The 19,507-nt window shown below is 37.8% G+C and overlaps 1 protein-coding gene across 2 annotated transcripts in view; it reads right to left on the bottom strand.

The window, feature by feature from the left end:
* KLHL13 (kelch like family member 13) overlaps nt 1-19,507 on the bottom strand; it is a 245,621-nt gene that overhangs the window by 70,277 nt on the left and 155,837 nt on the right. The window contains exons 1-2 of one of the 2 annotated variants that reach the window (XM_066249684.1): nt 6,538-6,591; nt 4,807-4,872 (exon numbers count right to left, since the gene is read on the bottom strand). In XM_066249684.1, coding sequence (XP_066105781.1) covers nt 4,807-4,872; nt 6,538-6,578 — 107 coding nt within the window. In that variant the 5' untranslated portion in view covers nt 6,579-6,591. Of the gene's footprint in view, nt 1-4,806; nt 4,873-6,537; nt 6,592-19,507 lie in introns of those variants that run through there. The other variant, XM_066249683.1, reaches the window with a different exon arrangement.

Genomic DNA, 19,507 nt, shown 5'->3' with positions numbered 1-19,507 from the left:
CCCTGTGCTCCGGCCACTCTACTTCCTCTGCTTGAGATGCCATCCTCGCAGCATTCCTGCTCCTCTTTTAAGAAGGAATCCCTGAAACTATGTTCCTTATTGAGCACTATTCCTGGCACAAGGGAAAGCACTTATTAAAAACTTTTTGAGTAAACTGAAAAGAAGTTTATAAGCAGATGAATGATTAAGAATTGTGTTGAAGATAGGACATATTGGGGAAGGGTGTAAAGAGGACCAAATATAAGGAAACAGAAAATGATTTGACTTTGGGTGATGGCTGTACAACATAATCAACAGTTCAAATGCTATAGAGATGTTTACCTGAGACCTATGAACTCTTATTGATCAATGTTACCCTGTTATATTTAATTTTTATAATTTTTTTTAAAAAAAGGTTTTTAAAATGTTATTGATTCCTATATTACTAAAAGCAGGGTTTGGGTAAAATAAATATTCATTTGTTAATGTAATAATTTTAGGCTATAAATCCTTAAAATGAAAAAATATACACATTATCTTGTTAAAAATAAGTATGTATTGACAAAAATCACCCAGAATACATGCTTTCTTAAATGAACTAAATGCATCACTATAGTGATGATAAATTTTTCCAATAAAAAATCTCTGCTCTCATATCAAATAATGATAATATATCTGTTTAGTCATCTCTCAGCAACTTCCTAAGTATCTGCTTAAATTACCTTGCATAAATAAAATATCTAAACCATTGTTAGATTTTCTGAAGTGTTTGTACATTAAACCTACAAATTTATCAAAATAAAAAGCCATTTATGATGTACCATTTTACTAAAAGAAAACCTAAGAATATGGCTCTACTAACTAAAAACGACATTCATGACTTTGTTTTAATTTTGGTCCGATCAGATACAGAAGCAAAATTACATAAGTTGCATGAAGATAATGTAGTAAGCAATATAATAGTCTTAATTTTTGAAAATCCTGCACTATTTTGATATGAGTAAACAATTTCTAATCATGTTCACTTATGATGGTTGAAAAATTTTTCAATAATTAGCACATCACATACCCAATTTCAAAACACATGCCTGTTAAAGAATTCATCATTTGCTATATTCTACATTTCTTCAGAAACATCTATACTTGTATAAAAACCTGAGTTACAAAGAAGACCTTTAGAATAATATGACATTTTCCTCCACATGCCAATCAAATTAAATAATGCTATTATATTTTCAAAATTATATTTCTATCCTTTCATCCAAATAGGAGTTACAACATTCACATTTGCACCATACATATTATAGCTGAAAATGAAATCTAGAAGATTACCTAGTCTTCCCATCTCTTTCTCCCCTTGAGTATTTGTAAATCTTGGTTTCAAATACTTATAGAGCAATCACAATAATGTTTTTGCTAAACAGAGTAAACAGTTTCATGGAAAGCTAATTCTAATGGCTCATTAAGATTATACAACACTATTTATAGTTTCCATGAAAAAAGGCCCTTTATATTCAGTTGATTTAATTTTAATTTTGTTTTTTACCAATTTTCAAGCCTAACCATGAAAACTTTAAATTATTATTGTTAACAACAAAAAAAAAAGGTTCAAGTAGTCCTGGCTGGTTGGCTCAGTGGTAGAGCACCAGCCCGGTATGTGGAAGTCCCAGGTTTGATTCCCGTCAGGGCACACAGGAGAAGCACCCATCTGCTTCTCTACCCTTCCTCTCTCCTTCCTATTTCTCTCTTCCCCTCCCACAGCCGAGGCTCCATTGGAGCAAAGTTGGCCTGGGCACTGAGGATGGCTCCATGGCCTCCGCCTCAGACACTAGAATGGCTCCAGCTGCAACAGAGCAACGCCCCAGATGGGCAGAGCATCGCCCCCTGGTGGGCATGCCAGGTGGATCCCGGTAGGGCACATGTGGGAGTCTATCTAACTGCCTCCCTGCTTCTAACTTTGGAAATATACACACACAAAAGAAAGTTTCAACTATACAGGGAATGAAAAGAAAATCTTAAACTTCAAAGAAGACTCAACTTTAAAATTGAACCTCATGACCCAATGTCATAACATGGGGCTCAATAGTTTTCATAAAGGTGCAGTTTATAGTCATGGTATTTGCTTACTATGGTGATATCTAAGAGAATTAGAAACCAGTTAAATACATCTATTTTCATGACTATTTTGAGATCCTTCTCATTTAGAATTCTCTTGAGTGATTTTAAGTCATAAAGTTTTTTTCTTAAAAAAAAGAGGGGGTGTAGAAACAGTTACACTGAAACATGTCAAAAATATGTTGGTGAGTCAAAATTATTTAAGCTAACTGAAAGGTGTATAGTTTCAAATTGCTATGCCTAAAAAATATATTTATCAATTCAATGATAATCTATATTCTAAGCCATCATTAAGTCATGTTATGTAAAGTGTTCATGTGTTACAACCTACAAAAGCATTATTTCAGAGTTATGTCTAACTTCCTTACTTAAATGCAATGGTGTCCAACAGTGGGAAATCATTTCTTTTTCCTTATTTCATGTTCTATTACTAACTAAAGTTCAAGAGATTTTGATTTAAGGGAATAAAATCCAATTCATCTTCTAGGTTGACCATAGGTTTAAGCTAGATGCAATTTAAATTTGGGTTTCTTGGCTGCCTTTTTCAGTCTACTTCAGCCTGGCCTTTGGTGGCACAGTGGATAAAGTGTCTACCTGGAATGCTGAGGTCACGGGTTTGAAACTATGGACTTGCCTGGTCAAGGCACATATGGGAGCTTGATGCTTCCTGCTCCTCCCACCTTCTCTCTCTCCCTTTTTCCTTCTCTTTATCTTTTCTTTAAAATGAATAAATGGTATCTTTTAAAAATAAATCTATTTCAATGAATATTTCAGAACCAACCACTTTATATCTTCAACATCAAATATATGTTTTAAATAATCAGTTATTTCTCATGGAATTCTGAAGCTACATAACATACCTTCTCTTTAGCTAACATATATTTATTCATTCATTCCTCATTCAACTTGATCTAAATCAGAGACACTGTTGAGCATTTTTATGAGTCTTCCACTACAGTATCTGGCCATTTTATTTAAATTCCTATGATACTACTGCTCATTCAGTAAATGAAACTAACTACGTTTGAGGATTTCCAGAATTACCAGTTTTTGAGATTCAGATTGATAAGGCACAGAACAAGATCAACAGTATTGCAAAAAGGGCAAAGAGGCAGCAGAATCAAGCTTAAACTGATATTCCAAACAAGGAACAAGCATTAGCAAATTTGATTAATTAGGATCATGTTTTTGTATTTGTCAACTAAAACTCATTTGTTTACCCTGAGACCTACAGTATATTAGCTTTTACTGACAGTTTAAGATAGACTCCATGAAGTTGACAAACACCAAAATCAATCAACTCATTATGCCTAGCTCAAAATGTATAGATAAGACATGCATACTGAATTAGTTCAATTATCAGTAAGTTAGATGGTGCAAGCATACAATGTTTCCTGGCCGCAAAACCCTTACAATCTAATCAGGCAGACTACATATTTATGTATGAAACACGAGCATACATACATTACTACAATAAGCCTTAACTACCCAGAATCCTGGAGAGCATAATTTTCTAGCCAATTTTTAAATATCAATCTAAATTTAAAACTAAGATAGGTTAACCCTTAAAATATCAGAACCCATTCAATTTGTCACTTCCTGGTAGAACCCCTTTTTTTCCCTTTAACTTCTTTAAGTCTAAAATGGACACAAGCCTTTAAAAAATAGAGCTACTGTGCTGTCTCAGATGTAGCTACAGCAATGTGCAAGTAACATCTGTCATTCCCCACCCTTGCCTGACTCCTGCCCCCTTATGCTTTGACAAGGAATTCGGATGTTACCGAGAGAAAAGTGGCTCTTTTCTATATATTAATACTTCAATACATGGACCAAGGGAAACGTCCTATGCCTTGAAGGCAGATGCACCCACACTAAAGTATGCATAAAACGATGTTGGGTGAATATTTAAAACATAGAAGTCTGGAAGTGGGGCCCAGTAGACTGCATTTTAAACAAGTACTCCTACTGATTTTCATGCCCAGTCTACCAAACTTGGGGGAGCACTGCTCTAAAGTCAAGGTCATTAACCCCCACCCAGGATAACCTCAGCAGGAGTGAGATTCTGTTTTTTCTCTCAGTCCCTGGCCTTCCTAAGCACATCAGCACTGGCCATTCGCCACTAGCTGTCACCCCACACTGTCCACAGCCATTATCTTGCCCTCTTACACTCCAGATCCTTCCAGGTCTGGGAGAGTCTGAAACTAAGGTCTCCATCTGGCTGACAGATAGGCACAGAGGAAGACAGACAGATTCAAGGTGGGAAACTGTGACAATTAGGATATAGGTTGAGAAATTAAAAACTTGTTTCAAACTTTTTTGATTAGGAAGGATGCAGAAGAGGACATGACTAGGCACTTGTAGTCACTCTAACTACAGCTCTGCCACTAACTAGCTTTAGTAATGCCGGTGTTACCTTCCCTCATCCCCAAATAGGGAAGCTGCAACTTTCCTTGCCAGACTTTCATCAATGTTATGAAAACCAACTGAACTTGTATCTGTGAAAACACATTGGAAAACACAAATCCCAATACAACAGCACATTGTGCTTTTTAACAGAATAACTTGTCATTTTTTTGTCTTAATAAACACAGTATCCTAGACATTATTGAAAGTTTTCTTGATGACTGTCTTTTAGTATCTCAGGGTCTTTTTTTATGAAAATAAATTCTCATTGACAAAAAGGTAAAGGAAAATGCAGACCCTTGGACATACCCTGAAGTTGATTTTTTGAATAAATCCTTGAAATCGGCTTGTTTTAAAGACAACTGTCTCCGTCTCCTGAAAGTGGAGTGCAAAAAAAATCTGGTTAATTGTGGCTTTATTGTATTTTGTTTACATTTTTCAAAGCATGCTCTGCAAATACTTTAGCTGTAAATTAATAAGCCATGTTTATGAATCCTGAACAGTTAAGACCACACAGAACCATTAAAAACTATCTAAATTAACATTTTAAAAAACTTCACTAGAAAGCCATAAGATTCTATTTGTTTTTAGAAGCTCTCTTAATGTTTTAGAAAGTCTGGAATAAAGATTGACATTAAATACAACATTTATTGGCAGCTGATCTAAAAGACTAAACTAGCCAAATTTGGACACAAGAAAACACTTTTCCAGTAAATATATATTCAGCCTTGGAATGCTTTGTCATTTTCTAGCTTTGTAAGCCTAAAGTTCAATTCTTTGCTCATATACTGTATTTCCATAAAAACCTGAACACATTACAAGCTTTCAGAAAACAGATGGCTAATGTTCTTCTATCTTCATTTACTACCAATTTTCTGTTTTCATACTGCTTGTAATTAATAAAAACATAAATAGATGTACTGTCTCCAAATGAAGGACTTCATTTCGGTGAAGTTCTGTTACATTTCTAATACAAAAGGCTACAGCAAGCATACTCTGATGCTGCCTCGGGAATGCAGCTTTCAAAACAGAGAATACTATGGAAGCGCTGCAGTCTATGCAGTCAACTCGCTTAAAAATTTAAAGTAATCTGGCAGGTGTTTGAGGAGCTCTAACGCAAAATTGAATTTATTTACATTTATTGCATTTCTGTTGTTTTTAGCTTATAGAAGGTGACATTACTAAGCATTCCCCTTATCTAACTTTGTCTTATAAATAAACAGTTTTGGCTTTTTTTCTGGGTCATGTCACAAAGCAGTTTTGCATTATTAAAGTCACAACTAAATCAAAGTCATATAGCATCATAGTATCTTAAGAAAGACCTTGGCAGAGAACTTATGCAAAATGCTATCCTAAATCTAATGACTTCTTATGCAAAAGATAGGAAGAAACTATTTTATTTATTTTTTTAAATCATAAATTCAAAACAGCATCTCTTTAATGACGATACTATTTCAGAGTCTACTTTTTAAAATGCTATACACACAAAAAAATATTTTATTCAAATCATAAAAAGCTACAATGGGTTAAATTCATATTTGTCATGTTTTAGCACTAAATTGCACCAAGCAAATAACAATTATATATTTTTTGCTTAAAAATACATTAAAATATCTTTAAATACAGCTTATTTTATATTTGTATTAATATTATTCCTTTCCTTTGTGTATTTAAGAAGAATCTGGTGTGCCACCTTCTGGTAACTGAGTGAAATTATATATCTACACAAGTCACTATCCTTTATTTTAACTTTTAAAATACATATCTATATTTCTAAATCTGTATTACATTTAAGCTACATAAATAAATCTATACCACAGTCTGAAATACAGTAAAATTTCCTTCATGATGTTTTTAAATTTCAAGCTGTATATATGCTTCCTAAGATCTTTGCATGGTTACCAATATGTCTCCTGAATTCTACAATACATATAAAATTGATTTTTGTACACCGCTTCACAGCTACACATGAAAACAACAGGCTTGTTATTTTAATGAATAAGTAACAACAGCAAATAAAGAAAAAGAAAGGTCTCTTACCAATAAGCCCATTTTTCTCTTAAGGTTTGAACTCTCATCATTTGTCATGTTCTTGTGGATCCCTCTCTCATCAAATTCTCTGGAGTTTTAAAGTTGAGAGCTGTGATGCACAGCTAGGCTCTGCTACATAGTAGCGCACCCCAGTGCATCTGCCTGGTATAACACCAGTTGTAGTTCCCAAAAGCAGAAACAGGCTTTAAAATTCAAAACCTATGCACTGTACACCTTCCCTTGATAGGAAATCGTAGTCAGCGTGGCTGAACTATTTATATTTCAAATCCTAACTCCTGCTCAGATACGAGGATCAGAATCACACGAATCTTAGCTGAGCTCCACAATGCTGAACGGGAACAGTGTTCATCTTCAGAGCAGAGGTAGGGTAAGGCAAATACTAATATACCAGGAGATCTGACTAAGAAAAAAACGTTTACCTAAAAGTAATCTTAGATCTTTAACTCTTCCTGTTCTAGTGCCCCTAGCAGCTAGTTATTAAGTCCTCTCTTTTATTCTTTATCAATTTTCTAAGACTCTACCCCCTACTGTTTCTTTTTTAATATTTTTAATTGATTTTAGAGAGAGAAAAGGAGAGAGAGAGACAGAAACACCGATCTGTTTCTGTATATGCCCTGACCAGAGACCAAACTGTCAACCTCTGCACTTCAGGATGATGTTCCAAGCTATCCAGCCGGGGTTTTAAAAAAAAAGGAGCTACTTCAAAAAATACCTGTAACTGGTCTCTCTGCATCTTCAATCTATCAATAACATTGTTTCTAGATGGCTTTCTTAAAATACAACTGTACATGATGTAATTCAGTGTTCAATAAATATTTTATTCAATGCATATTTGTTAAGCATGTGCTACATATTAGGTGGGTACCCTGCTTGTTGATATGGATGTGACGGAGAATAAGACACAAGCCCTTGCTTTCAGGAAGCCCCTAGCTGAATGAGAAAACAGACATGCACAGCACACACTGTGGTATAGAAGCTTCAGTGGAGATTTGAGAGAGTATGACACGCTGGGAGGATTAGGAAAGTCTTCAATATGACCAGAGGGAGTTTCGGGTACATAGCACTGAGATGGTGACTTTTAAGGTATACAGAAAGATCTGTGTGCCTGTGAAGAGGTCTGGATTTTATCCTATGTGTTGTGAGAAGCCATTTGTTGAATAAGTGGATCACTCATGGAATTAATCAAGTAACTATGCACAGCACTAAGAACTCCCTACAAGCTGGTACTCTCCAATTAATTTACTGTCTAATATCCCCTAACACCAATTTCCTATTCTATATCTCAACACTTGCTTTGCTTTGTTCTTTCCCACCTCTGTTCCAGAGTTCCTCCTGCATGAAATCTCTTCACTTTTCTAAACTCATCCCTCAAGATCCAGCTCAAATTTCATTCTTTTCTGTGATGTACTCCATTACGATTTGATGCAACTCTGCATTATAGCTTTTCAATGTTTCTTCATTAAGCCATGCATTTTTCCTAATGTTTAGCATACAATATTCTAGAAAGCTTTTTGGACCTTTGCCTATAAGGCGAAGCAAGATGATGAACAGATGATACTAAGGCAAAAGTCAGAACCTGAGGGCAAGTGGCCTAAGAAAGCACACCTCCTCAGACTTCACAGTACATGCTAATCTCAGCAACTTCCTTCACCACTCTCAAGTCTGAAAAAGAAAGGATACGATTGTGAAAGGAACTGGTTCCATATTAGGCAGCAATTCTGTATTACTATGCAACACTGCTGGCTGTATACATCTCAGCTCTTGTTTGAAAATTCCAGAGAAATGATGAGAAAGGGATGCCAAGAAAATATTAGAATGATGGAGCTATGACCTTTGGAGGCAAAAGCTATGGGGGTGGGAGACTGTGATTGTGTTTTACCACTTGCAGTAAACAAAGAGAATTCACTTGAAAGTCCATACAATAAACACAAGGAATTCATGAAGACCACAGAAAGAGATGGGACAGTGAGGACAGGAGATTGGATGCAGAAGGTTTAGAACTTCATAAAGAACTGTGCAGGTTCAGAACGGGCCACCCCAAGATGTACCTTAGTGGTACGTGGATTATTTTGAGCTAAAGGCAACCAAGGTCCTGCTGGCTCAAAAGAAACTTCTGCTTCCCTCTTGACTATCTAGAACCGTGATAGTGAACCTTTTTATAAAAACCGCCCACTTTTGCAGTGCTGGTCAACCTGATCCCTCCTGCCCACTAGTGGTGGGCGGTAGCAGAGCAAGCAAACGGCACAGTGATTGGCCCATCATGCAAGCTGGAACACCCACTAGTGGGCAGGAGGGACCAGGTTGACCAGCACTGCAAAAGTGGGCAGTTTTTATAAAAAGGTTTGCCATCACGGATCTAGAAGAATTTAAATTAGGAGCCTGTCCCTTGGTAAGAGTTATGACCAGAAATGACTTTTTACCTATCTCATGTCAGGGCAAACCAACAGTGACTGAGCATGTGCTCTCCCTGCAGTGACCTTCTGAAGCCCCAAGGGGCATTACCTTATCCCTAGCTCAGGATGTCTTATATACTGGTGTTCCCTTTATGTCTCTGGACCTCTCCTGCATGTGGGGTCTCTGACTTTCTTATGTATGTGGGGTTCCCATACATATGTATGTATTAAATTTGGTGATTTTCTCTTGCTAATCTGTCTCATGTCTATTTGATTGAACCAGCCAGAAGAACTTTGGCAGGAGAGTAGAAGAAATTTTGTTCCTCCCTCACAATATTGAGAGAAAATCCAAGTGTAAGAAGAGGATATGTTAAAAAGGGATAATAGCATTAGCTGGGAGATTAATCTAGGACAAGAAGCTTTACCAGAGAAACAGGTCCTGGGGTATAATCTTTAGAGTTCCCTCCCTGTGGAACCACATCCCATTATGCTCCGTGTCAAATACCCAGACAAGCTTTCCCTGTTGTTGGCATCTAGCATTTAGCTTTGCCTCATTCTTTTTATGCATGCATAATCTCTTAGATTTATGCAATGGTGCAAAAGCCATAGTGTTTTCTTTTATGTAGACAATAAAAAAATCTTTTCATCTATTCAAGCACTTAACGTTAAAATGGGTTAAGAGGATTCTGCCAATAATTTCAAAAATCAGTTGATACTAGAAAATATGCTCTCAATGACTTAAAAATATCCCAGATAAAAGCTGTCTACACCTTCCTTCTTATTTATTGAGTGCAGAAACTGACCGCTTTCCTCTCTACTTGCTTGTAAGGAAAATATTCAAATACAGAAAAAGATGAAGAATGTAATTTTGGATATGTGCCACACTTTCCTCAAGAAATCTTCAGAAAAGGGCAGTACTTAGGGAACATAAAAATAATTTAATCTGCTGAGTCTTCAGAAGAATGTTGCTAAGCTATGTATCAATGGTGCCATAGATTTTAGAACAAAGAGAACATAAACCAGAATATTTCCTCATTTAGATTTGTGGAAAACAGAAAAATTGCCAGAGTACTTCCCTGAGGAGTGGTAGAAAAAAAGAAAAAACAATACTCATTTTGTATTATACTTTGAACTAGAATAGGTATTTTATCCAACTAGTTCATCTAAGAGTTGTAAAAGGAGAAAAGATGGGAATAACTATCTCCTGGTAGTCCACAGTATATTTCATATTCTTAGTGATTTCAGTTGCAAGGTCTATATTAATCTAGTGTAATAATGCATTTACATTCCATGTAAAATACCATCGTTATGTTATCTCATCCATAGCAGTTCTCTCTCCTTTCTTCTGGTGTATATAGGATGGCTCAGAGCATGATGAGTTAAGTTGTTTGTAGAGCTCTTTATAAAGAGGAAATATTCTTGAGTGATAGATTTTGAGAAACACTGATCTAAAGAATGGTTGGTCAGCCTGACCTGCGGTGGTTCAGTAGGTAAAGAGTCGACCTGGAACGCTGAGGTCACCGGTTCGAAACCCCAGGCTTGCCTGGTCAAAGTACACATGGAACTTCACGCTTTCTAGTTCTCTCTCTCTCTCTCTCTCTCTCTCTCTCTTTCTCTCCCCCTCCTGTCTAAAATGAATAAAAATATCTAAAAAAAAAAAAAGAATGGTTGGTCAGGGGGGTATTTATTTATTTATTTATTTATTAATTTTTATTTTTGTTTTTTGTTTTTTTCATTTTTCCGAAGCTGGAAATGGGGAGGCAGTCAGACAGACTCCCGCATGCGCCCGACTGGGATCCACCCGGCATGCCCACCAGGGGGCGATGCTCTGCCCCTCTGGGGAGTCGCTCTGTTGCATCCAGAGCCACTCCAGCGCCTGAGGCAGAGGCCACAGAGCCATCCCCAGTGCCCGGGCCATCTTTGCTCCAGTGGAGCCTTGGCTGCGGGAGGGGAAGAGAGAGACAGAGAGGAAGGAGAGGGGGAGGGGTGGAGAAGCAGATGGGCGCTTCTCCTGTGTGCCCTGGCCAGGAATCAAACCCGGGACTCCTGCACACCAGGCCGATGCTCTACCGCTGAGCCAACCAGCCAGGGCCAGGGGGGTATTTATATTTGGAGGAGTTGCTCATATTCCTACATCCCAGAAGTTCATATTTCAGGTGAATTATCAGATTCTAGTAGTATTACCACTCAGTGTAATGGGAAAGATGGGGTCAAAAGGAAGAACACAAATCAAAGTACCTTTTGCTGTCACTAATAACTCGGTCTGTGCTGTCATTGGATTAGGAGAAATAGCAAAAGAAGTAGAAGGCCACAGTTACATAACCTCCCATTCCTACTTGAATGAATATTAAGGGAGAAAATCCAAGTGTAAGAAGAGGATATGTTAAAAAAAATAATAATAATGTTAGTTGGGAGATTAATCTAGGACAAGAAGCTTTACCATAACCTTCTGATATATCCCTAAAATGCAACAAAATTCAGGTCATACCAGTAAAAGTAACACAAATGATTGAGGGTAATTCATGAGTAATTCAAACTCCCTAATAGATATCAACTATTTGAGGTTGACTATAAAACATATCAACTCATATTTTACTAACCTAAGTCTTCAATCCATTACTATTTAATAAATATAGTAAGACTCTGAAAGGACCCAAGGTACACATGACAGTCCAATTGGAAGAAGGAAATTTTATCATGTAAATTTGAAAACATAGAAATAAGCTACATAACATTCTTCAGACAGAAGGGCAAATGTATGGAATTAAGGAGAAAATCAGAATATTTCTACTTGTCAATTACTTTCCAATCCTAATTTCCCTATCCAGCTACTCCACCAAGTACTTTCCTTGTTTTAAATGTCAGCTGATATCCTCAGCCAGCAGAATTCTGAGTAAAAAGTTTATTATACCTTTTAATTTTTAAGGCTCTCATTTCCATTTCCACCCAACCCTGAGAGAGATAAGGCAGGTGTTAATATTCTCATTTTACTAGTGAAAAGACAGAGTTTATTAAAATTTGGTTCAAGTGACATAGCTGCTGAGTGAACTGGAAAACAAAAATCCAGGTCCCCTGACACCTAATTCAGTGTTCATTGGTCACCTCTATATTGTATTAATGTTTGTTTTAGGGGAAAAACACAAACATAACTTCCAAATATGATCAAAAAGGAAGAAAATGGTCTTTTCACACTGATCCTATCCTTAGGAAGTAAAAAGCCAAAAGAATGAGAGAATAGGTTATGAGAGTTGTAGATTCCTACATGATTAAAATATCAGAATGATCATCCTATACCATACTCTCTCATGCCTCAGTGGTTTCATATATGATATTCTCTCCACTTGGAATTCCCTGTCCTCCAGGTCTACCAAGCAAATTTCTAATCATACTTAAGTGTCCAAGCACACTCCTTTCATGAAAAGTTCTCTCATATCCCTTAGCAGACTCTGGTGCTAGGTTTTTCAAATTCACATGGCATTTTGAATATTATAGCTCCTGTCACATTGGATCATAACTCTTTCTATAAACTGTACCCTAGATTATAAACTTCTACAAGACATGTGGTTAGGTCTCCCTTGTTTTTATTATACCTAACTCAGCACCTGTCACACAGTAACCCTAACTATAGGAGGCACATTTGGTGAAATCAAGTCAGCAGACATTGGTTCTCTCCTCCAAGTCTAAGATCAGTCACCTGACCAGACAGTAGTGCAGTGGATAGAACGTTGGCCTTGGACGCAGAGGACCCAGGTTCAAAACCTTAAGGTTGCCTGACCGGGCGGTGGTACAGTGGATAGAGCATCGGACTGTGATGCGGAGAACCCAGGTTCGAGACCCTGAGGTCACCAGCTTGAGCATGGGCTCATCTGGTTTGAGCAAAGCTCACCAGGTTGGACCCAAGGTCACTGGCTTGAGCAAGGGGTTACTTGGTTTGCTGTAGCCCCATGGTCAAGGCACATATAAGAGAGCAATCAATGAACAACTAAAGTGCCACAACGAAAAACTGATGATTGATGCTTCTCATCTCTCTCTGTTCCTGTCTGTCTGTCCCTATCTATCCCTCTCTCTGACTCTCGCTCTGTATCTGTAAAACAAACAAACAAACAAAAAAACTTAAGGTTACCGGCTTGAGCACGGCTCACTGGCTAGAGCGTGGGGTTGCTGGCTTGAGTATGGGATCATAGACATAACCTCATGGTTGCTGGCTTGAGCCCAAGGTCATTGGCTTGAAGACAAGGAGTCACTGGCTCAGCTGGAGACCCCTACCCCCGGTCAAGGCACATACGGGAAAGTTAAACAAGGAACTACTAAGGTGAAGCAACAAAGAATTGATGCTTTTCATCTCTCTCTCTTCCTGTCTGTCTGTCTCTGTCTGTCCTTCTCTGTCTCCTACTGTTTCTTTCTCGCAAAAAAAAAAAAAAGTCTTCAGATCATAATTAAACAAGAAATCATTAAAGGGTCTTATCCTTCCTAAACTAACATATGAATGGCAAAAAGTAAAGATTACAATTACAAACAGTATATCTAAATGACTCCTTTTTATGTTTATGTGATAGACCCTGTGAGTTCCTAGAAGGGTGCCCAGAACAGTAGGTATAACACTGAGGGCTGAACTGACTGCTAAGCTAAGCTGAGCAAAGGAAACACTTGGCTACAATAAGAAAGGGCAATGACAGTCATCATTTGTCTAAGTCACGATAGTAGAGCTGGTAAAGCTAGAAACTAAAGAACTGCATCTCAATAGTTTGTCATCACCAAGACCAGTTAATACTGAAATATGAAACAGCATTTCCTAAAACTAATTGGAAATACTAATTGGAAAAAAGAAAAGCATGTATTTTGGGCTGTTAGATCCTATTGAGTTATTGTAACTAGTGATGATGAAAGAGTAAACCATAAAATTCATTTTTAACAATAACAGCTCCACTAGATTGAACAATAAAAAAATAAAATAAAATAGTGAATTGAACCAAGTAAGCCACTGCACATCACCAAGACCTAGTAACTAATCATACGGTGAGCAGTCAAGAGGAAAATACACAGATGAACACAGGAGCCTCAATGCCAACAAGCCTCTGTAACATTCAAAATAGAGAAAAACATACATATTGATTAAAGACCTGTGAATCTTCTGATTCAATGTGAGAATTATAATTTAGGCTTAAGGAAATATCTCAAATTCTTATCCAATTTCCTGGCCTCCCCCTTTATGCAAATTGCAGGGGGGAAAATCCAGGATATTAACATATTAAACAATATAAAGAATAAAAGGCCCAATAAAAAAGAATAAAAGGTGAGTAGGGAAGAGCCTATTCACCACATGGTTTCACATATGCACAGGGGGTGGAGGCTTCTGCAGCTGTGAAAGCTAACAGATGCAGATCAGTAACCACTGTCTTCAGGTGTGTTCAGGGTTTTGGTTAGAAAGGCTGGAGGTGATATATAAATGAAAGTAATGTGGCCTTGTAAAAGGGAGCTGTGTTTTGCTAACACTGGACTTGAAGTTTCCTATTGGGACACAGACACATAGTGTATAAGTCCCTTGGGCTAGTTGGAAACACACACACACAAAAAGCCTCTGGTAGTCTGGATCCTAAAGGAAAGATCGATCAGAAGGCAGAGAAAACAGTTACACAGCCAGGGAGGCATACACTAACAGTTAAAGGCAGAAGTCCCAGTACGATGAAAAAACCAGTAGCAAAGAACAAGATTCTGTGTTGTATGAACCAAGCCAAGAGTGAATTTAATACCATATCATTTCTAATCCAAAATTTAGAATTAATTATGCCTTCCTTATTGCTCTCATCATCTCAATCTTCTATTCAAAACCCTTCTATGGCTTCTTGTTTGTGTGGATATATTTATAGACTTCACACTCAAGGTCCCCTTGACCCCAGCCTTTATTTATTCAACCCTATTTCCCATTATAGGCTATCTCGGATTTGCACACAACTGGAAACCACAGAACCCCTTTACCCAGAATTGCCATGGGGCCTGTAATTTTTAAATGCAGTTTATTATTTCTGTGGATTCAAGAGAGGAATATACATAAACAATTTGGGGAGAGGGAGGTAGAGTAGAAAGGCAAATTAGCAAACGGGTTCCCTGTCCCAAATATCTTCTCCTACAGTGCCAACCCTCTCCTCACAATAAACTTTCTCTTCCTCTTCTCCCTCCCTCCCTCCCTCCCTATCTATCTATCTACCTATCTAATCCCACCCTCCTTATCCTTCCTTTTCTTCCCTCTCTCCCCCTTCTCATTGTTTGCTCTGTACTACTGCCAGAAATTCCTGCAATTACAGGTTCATTTGAGCTAAAAAAAAAAAAAAAAAAAAAAAAAAAAAGCCAGCTAAAATTTTAAGTACAGCCTCCAGGAAGAGTTGACTATCAGTTTGTTCCACATTGGCAAAAAGCATAGAGCTGTTGCCCTCAGGGAATGGGGAAGGCGGGTATAAGAGCCTGTATTTTGGAATCCTTGCCACCTTGGGTGCGGTGCTATCTGAAGAAAGTTGGGGGAAGCTTGGGGGATAAAGAAACTACATCTAGAGATACAGAAAGTGAACTGAGATATAGAAAAGGGTGCAGAAAGGGTCATAGGAGAACAACAAAGTTCAACTTCCTCTATCACTTAATGTCTTCAAGCCCAGAATCCACCATGTCTCCCCTGACCCCTTGCTCCCTGGAGCTCAAGCTAGTACTGCCCATGGATATATCAGCTCCTTAAGTAGGTTAAATAGAATATTTGGGGAATGGCCATAAACCTCACCATCCTGTATATGATGTGTCATGTCTGAGTAATAACTCATAAATAAACCTTTAGAACACTCACCATTAGGTTGGGAACTACCTATACTTTTCAACATATACCTCTTCCTCACCCCTGCCTCCACTCCACCTCCCAACCTCCCCCTACCAAACACACCCTAGTTAAGCTGGTCTCTTCTCTGTTTTGGAGATGTTAGATGCTTTTCTTCTGTTATTCACATTCAATTCAAAAACCACTACCCTTGCCTAGATTGCAAACACTCCTCTGCTCACATGAGTTCTGCCTGTTCTTAAATTCCAAATCAAGCTCTACCTTTTTGAAACTTAATTTGATTTCTCTAACACTAAATGCCCTCTTTTCTAAACCTTTACATCACTTACCACACATTGTTCTTATTAAGCCTTATGTGTGCTCACCTCAACTTCCAAAATGAAGACTATAAGCTAACTTTCTACAGGAAGAAGCCATTCATTCATCCATGCAAACAATTAATAAGCATCTACTCTGTAATAAAAAACTGTGTTTAGGCTGGAAGTTGAAACTTAAGTAAGCCCAGTCCCCACCCCTCAAGGTCGTCACAGCCCAGGTAATTATCCAGTATAGTCACAATACCATGTGAGATCCAGTATAGAAGAGGTATACTGAAGGTGGTATTAATACACATGCAGAGCCTTAACTGGGCTAGGACAGGGAACCAGGGCAAGTTTCACAGACGTTGCACCTGAGCTGGATGCTTAGGAATAAGCAGAAACGTGTCAAGCAGTCTAGTGTGACAGGGAATGGAGGGGAAACGGAGAGGCAAAACTAGTTAAGGCACAAATGCAACTGTGACCACAACAAAGTCTTAAACTAAAGTAGTACAAGTGGGGGACATTCAAAAAGATTTTGGGGGGGACAAAATGGACAGGACTTACTGACTGGTGATGGTGATAATAGTGAACATTTGTTGATCACTTATCATGAACCAAGCAGTGCTATAAATGTTTTACCCATTTAATCATTTAACAAATTTCATCTTTACCAAGACCTTATAATGTAGGTACTATGAGTATCCCCGTTTTATAGATGAAAATTCTAAGGCATAGGAAAATCAAGTGGCAGGACAAATGTTAGATAATGAATAAATACTGGCACTCATTGAACCTGGGCAGTGTATCTCAACAGTCTACTACTTAAGTCCTCCATTACACTATCTTTAAATGTGAGGTTGTTAGGGAAAGTGGGAGCCCAGGTGACTGCCGAGTTACTAAGAGAGCAAAAGGTAGAGGCAGAAAGGGCCACAGCATATGGAACTTGATACATTGTTTCATTCATTAATTATTTCTGTTCCTAATGTCAAAAGCAAATTCGTTTTGTTGTGTGTGACAGAGACAGAGAGAGAGAGAGAGAGACAGAGAGGACAGATAGAGACACACAGGTAGGAAGGGAGAGAGATGAGAAGCATTAATTCTTCATTGCAGCTCCTTACTCGCCTTAGTTGTTCATTGATTACTGTCTCATATGTGCCTTGTTCGGGGGGTTGCAGCAGAGCAAGTGACCCCTTGCTCAAGCCAGTAACATTGGGCTCAAGTCAGCAATCTTGGGGTTCAAGCCAGTGACCTTTGGGTTCAAGCCAGTGACCATGGGTTCATGTCTATGATCCCATGCTCAAGCCAGCGACCTTGAGGTCAAGCTGGTGAGCCTGTGCTCAAGCTGGCCAACTTGGGGCTTTGAACCTGGGTCCTCCGCATCCCAGTCCAATGCTCTATCCACTGCACCACCGCAAAAAGCAAATTTCTTAGTTCATTATCTCCCTCTATATTCTAATATTTTCTTCAATGGTACTAGTAATCCAAAAGGTACCTAGTCTTGACCTCAGTCTGTTTGGTCTGTTTTAGCACTTGGCACATTCAGTCTTTTCCTAGAATTATTTATAGACATGGCTTATCTCCTCTATTAAGTTGAAAGTATCTAAAGCAAAAAACATATCTTATTCATCTTTGATGGACAGCATCCAGAACTCAATTCACACTCAATAAAAATTAATCGTCTTAAGCATAGCATATAATATTTCCTAAGGTCTCCTATTCTTTAGTCATTTGTGAATTGCCTTCATTTGTCATATCTCAGTACTATCTTTATTATGTATTTTTTTTCTGTAAAGAAGTCAACTCTTTCAAATTTACTTTCATCTAAAGTGTAAAACTTCTGCCTATTGCTACAAATGGAAAACTGCTGTAATATACTTCCATGAGGAGGCAACTATGAAAATAGATACTGAGGGGCATCAAAGTTGTGCCACGCCAAATGTGGCTTTGTTATATTGCTGTCAAGCTGATTATTAATAAACAAAAGACTCAGAAAGAACCTTTTAAATACACCCCACTCCTTTCCTGCCTAAGGTAATTCAGATGGAAAGGCCTGCTTCAGGAAGGGAATCTTAGCATAAAAGATTTTATATGCTAAGAAAATCCTTAGCATAAGGATTTCCACCTTAGCCTAACTAAGCATGGTAGATAGGAAGGATCCACACAAGGGCGTGTTAACGAGGATCCCCGTGCCCCACTGTTTCTAGACGGACTAACAAGAATTTGTTTGCCACTTATTCCCCCTTTCCCTTCTACCTATGAATTTCCTACTTCCCCTCTGGAATCCCAGACACCTTCCCCCTTCTCCTTTGTCCAGCACAGCATATAAACCTCAACTGCCCAATGCCTCTTTGGTGGTCTCCTATCTTATGGCCCTCCGAATATACATTCATATAATAAACCTGGTACATTTTCTCATGTTAATCTGTCACTGTTCATTTGATTAGCCCAGATGGAAGAACTCACAAGGTGGAAGGAAAGTCAATTTTTTTATACCTCACAATATATAACTCCTAAAATAATAAAAGTTTGGATACAACCTAACATCCTATTACCCATATAGTGCTCCACTCACCACACTATGGAGTAGTGTTATTGTTGTTGTTGTTTTGTCTTTCAGGGTGTTTTTGAAGTGAAATTCATATAACATAAAATCAATAATATATAATTGAACAATTCAGTGACATATAGTACATCCTGAATGTTGGGCAACCACTACCTCTATCTTGCCCAAAATGCTGTCATCACCCAAAAATAAAAATTCACATCTATTAAATAGTCACTCCTTATTCTCCTCTCCCCACAGCTGCTGGCAACCGTGACTATGCATTTGTCTCTATGGATTTACCTCTTTTGCTATTTCACATAAATGGAATCATACACTATGTGATCCTTTGTGCCAGGCTTCTTTCACTGAGCATGTATTGCGTTATCAGTACTTCATCCCTGCTTAACATGTAACAGTGTATGTATATACCATGACTTGTTTACCTATATTCATCCTTTGATGTACATTTGAGATATGTCCACCTCTTGGCTCTTGTGAATAGTACTACTGTGAAGATGTATGCACATGTATTCGTTTGACTGTTTTCAATTATTTTGGGCATATGCCTAAGAGGAGGATTTCTGAGTTACATAGTAACTCTATGTTAAAGTTTTCAAGGAATCTCTGGTGTAGGTTTTGTACAGTACTTTTTGTATATTTCAAGATAACATGGGTGGTTGGAAGGTTTCACACCAGAATATTTCTCCAAACATGATTTTTTAGAAAAATATTCACTATTATCATGCTTAGGAAAACACAAATTTTAAATAATTTTCATCTTATTTATGTGATAGTGTCCTTTGCAGCTGTTACTTTTACATGAATAGCACATGGTTTGGGTAATTACTAAATTAGGTCTTATATCTGTAAATTAGGTCTTATATCTGAAGAAACATGACTGTTT

Source organism: Saccopteryx bilineata, chromosome X (assembly GCF_036850765.1).
Source record: "Saccopteryx bilineata isolate mSacBil1 chromosome X, mSacBil1_pri_phased_curated, whole genome shotgun sequence".
In the NCBI taxonomy this organism is placed as follows: domain Eukaryota; kingdom Metazoa; phylum Chordata; class Mammalia; order Chiroptera; family Emballonuridae; genus Saccopteryx; species Saccopteryx bilineata.
Note: the sequence above shows the minus strand (reverse complement) of the source record. Positions and strands in the feature narration are given on the sequence as shown.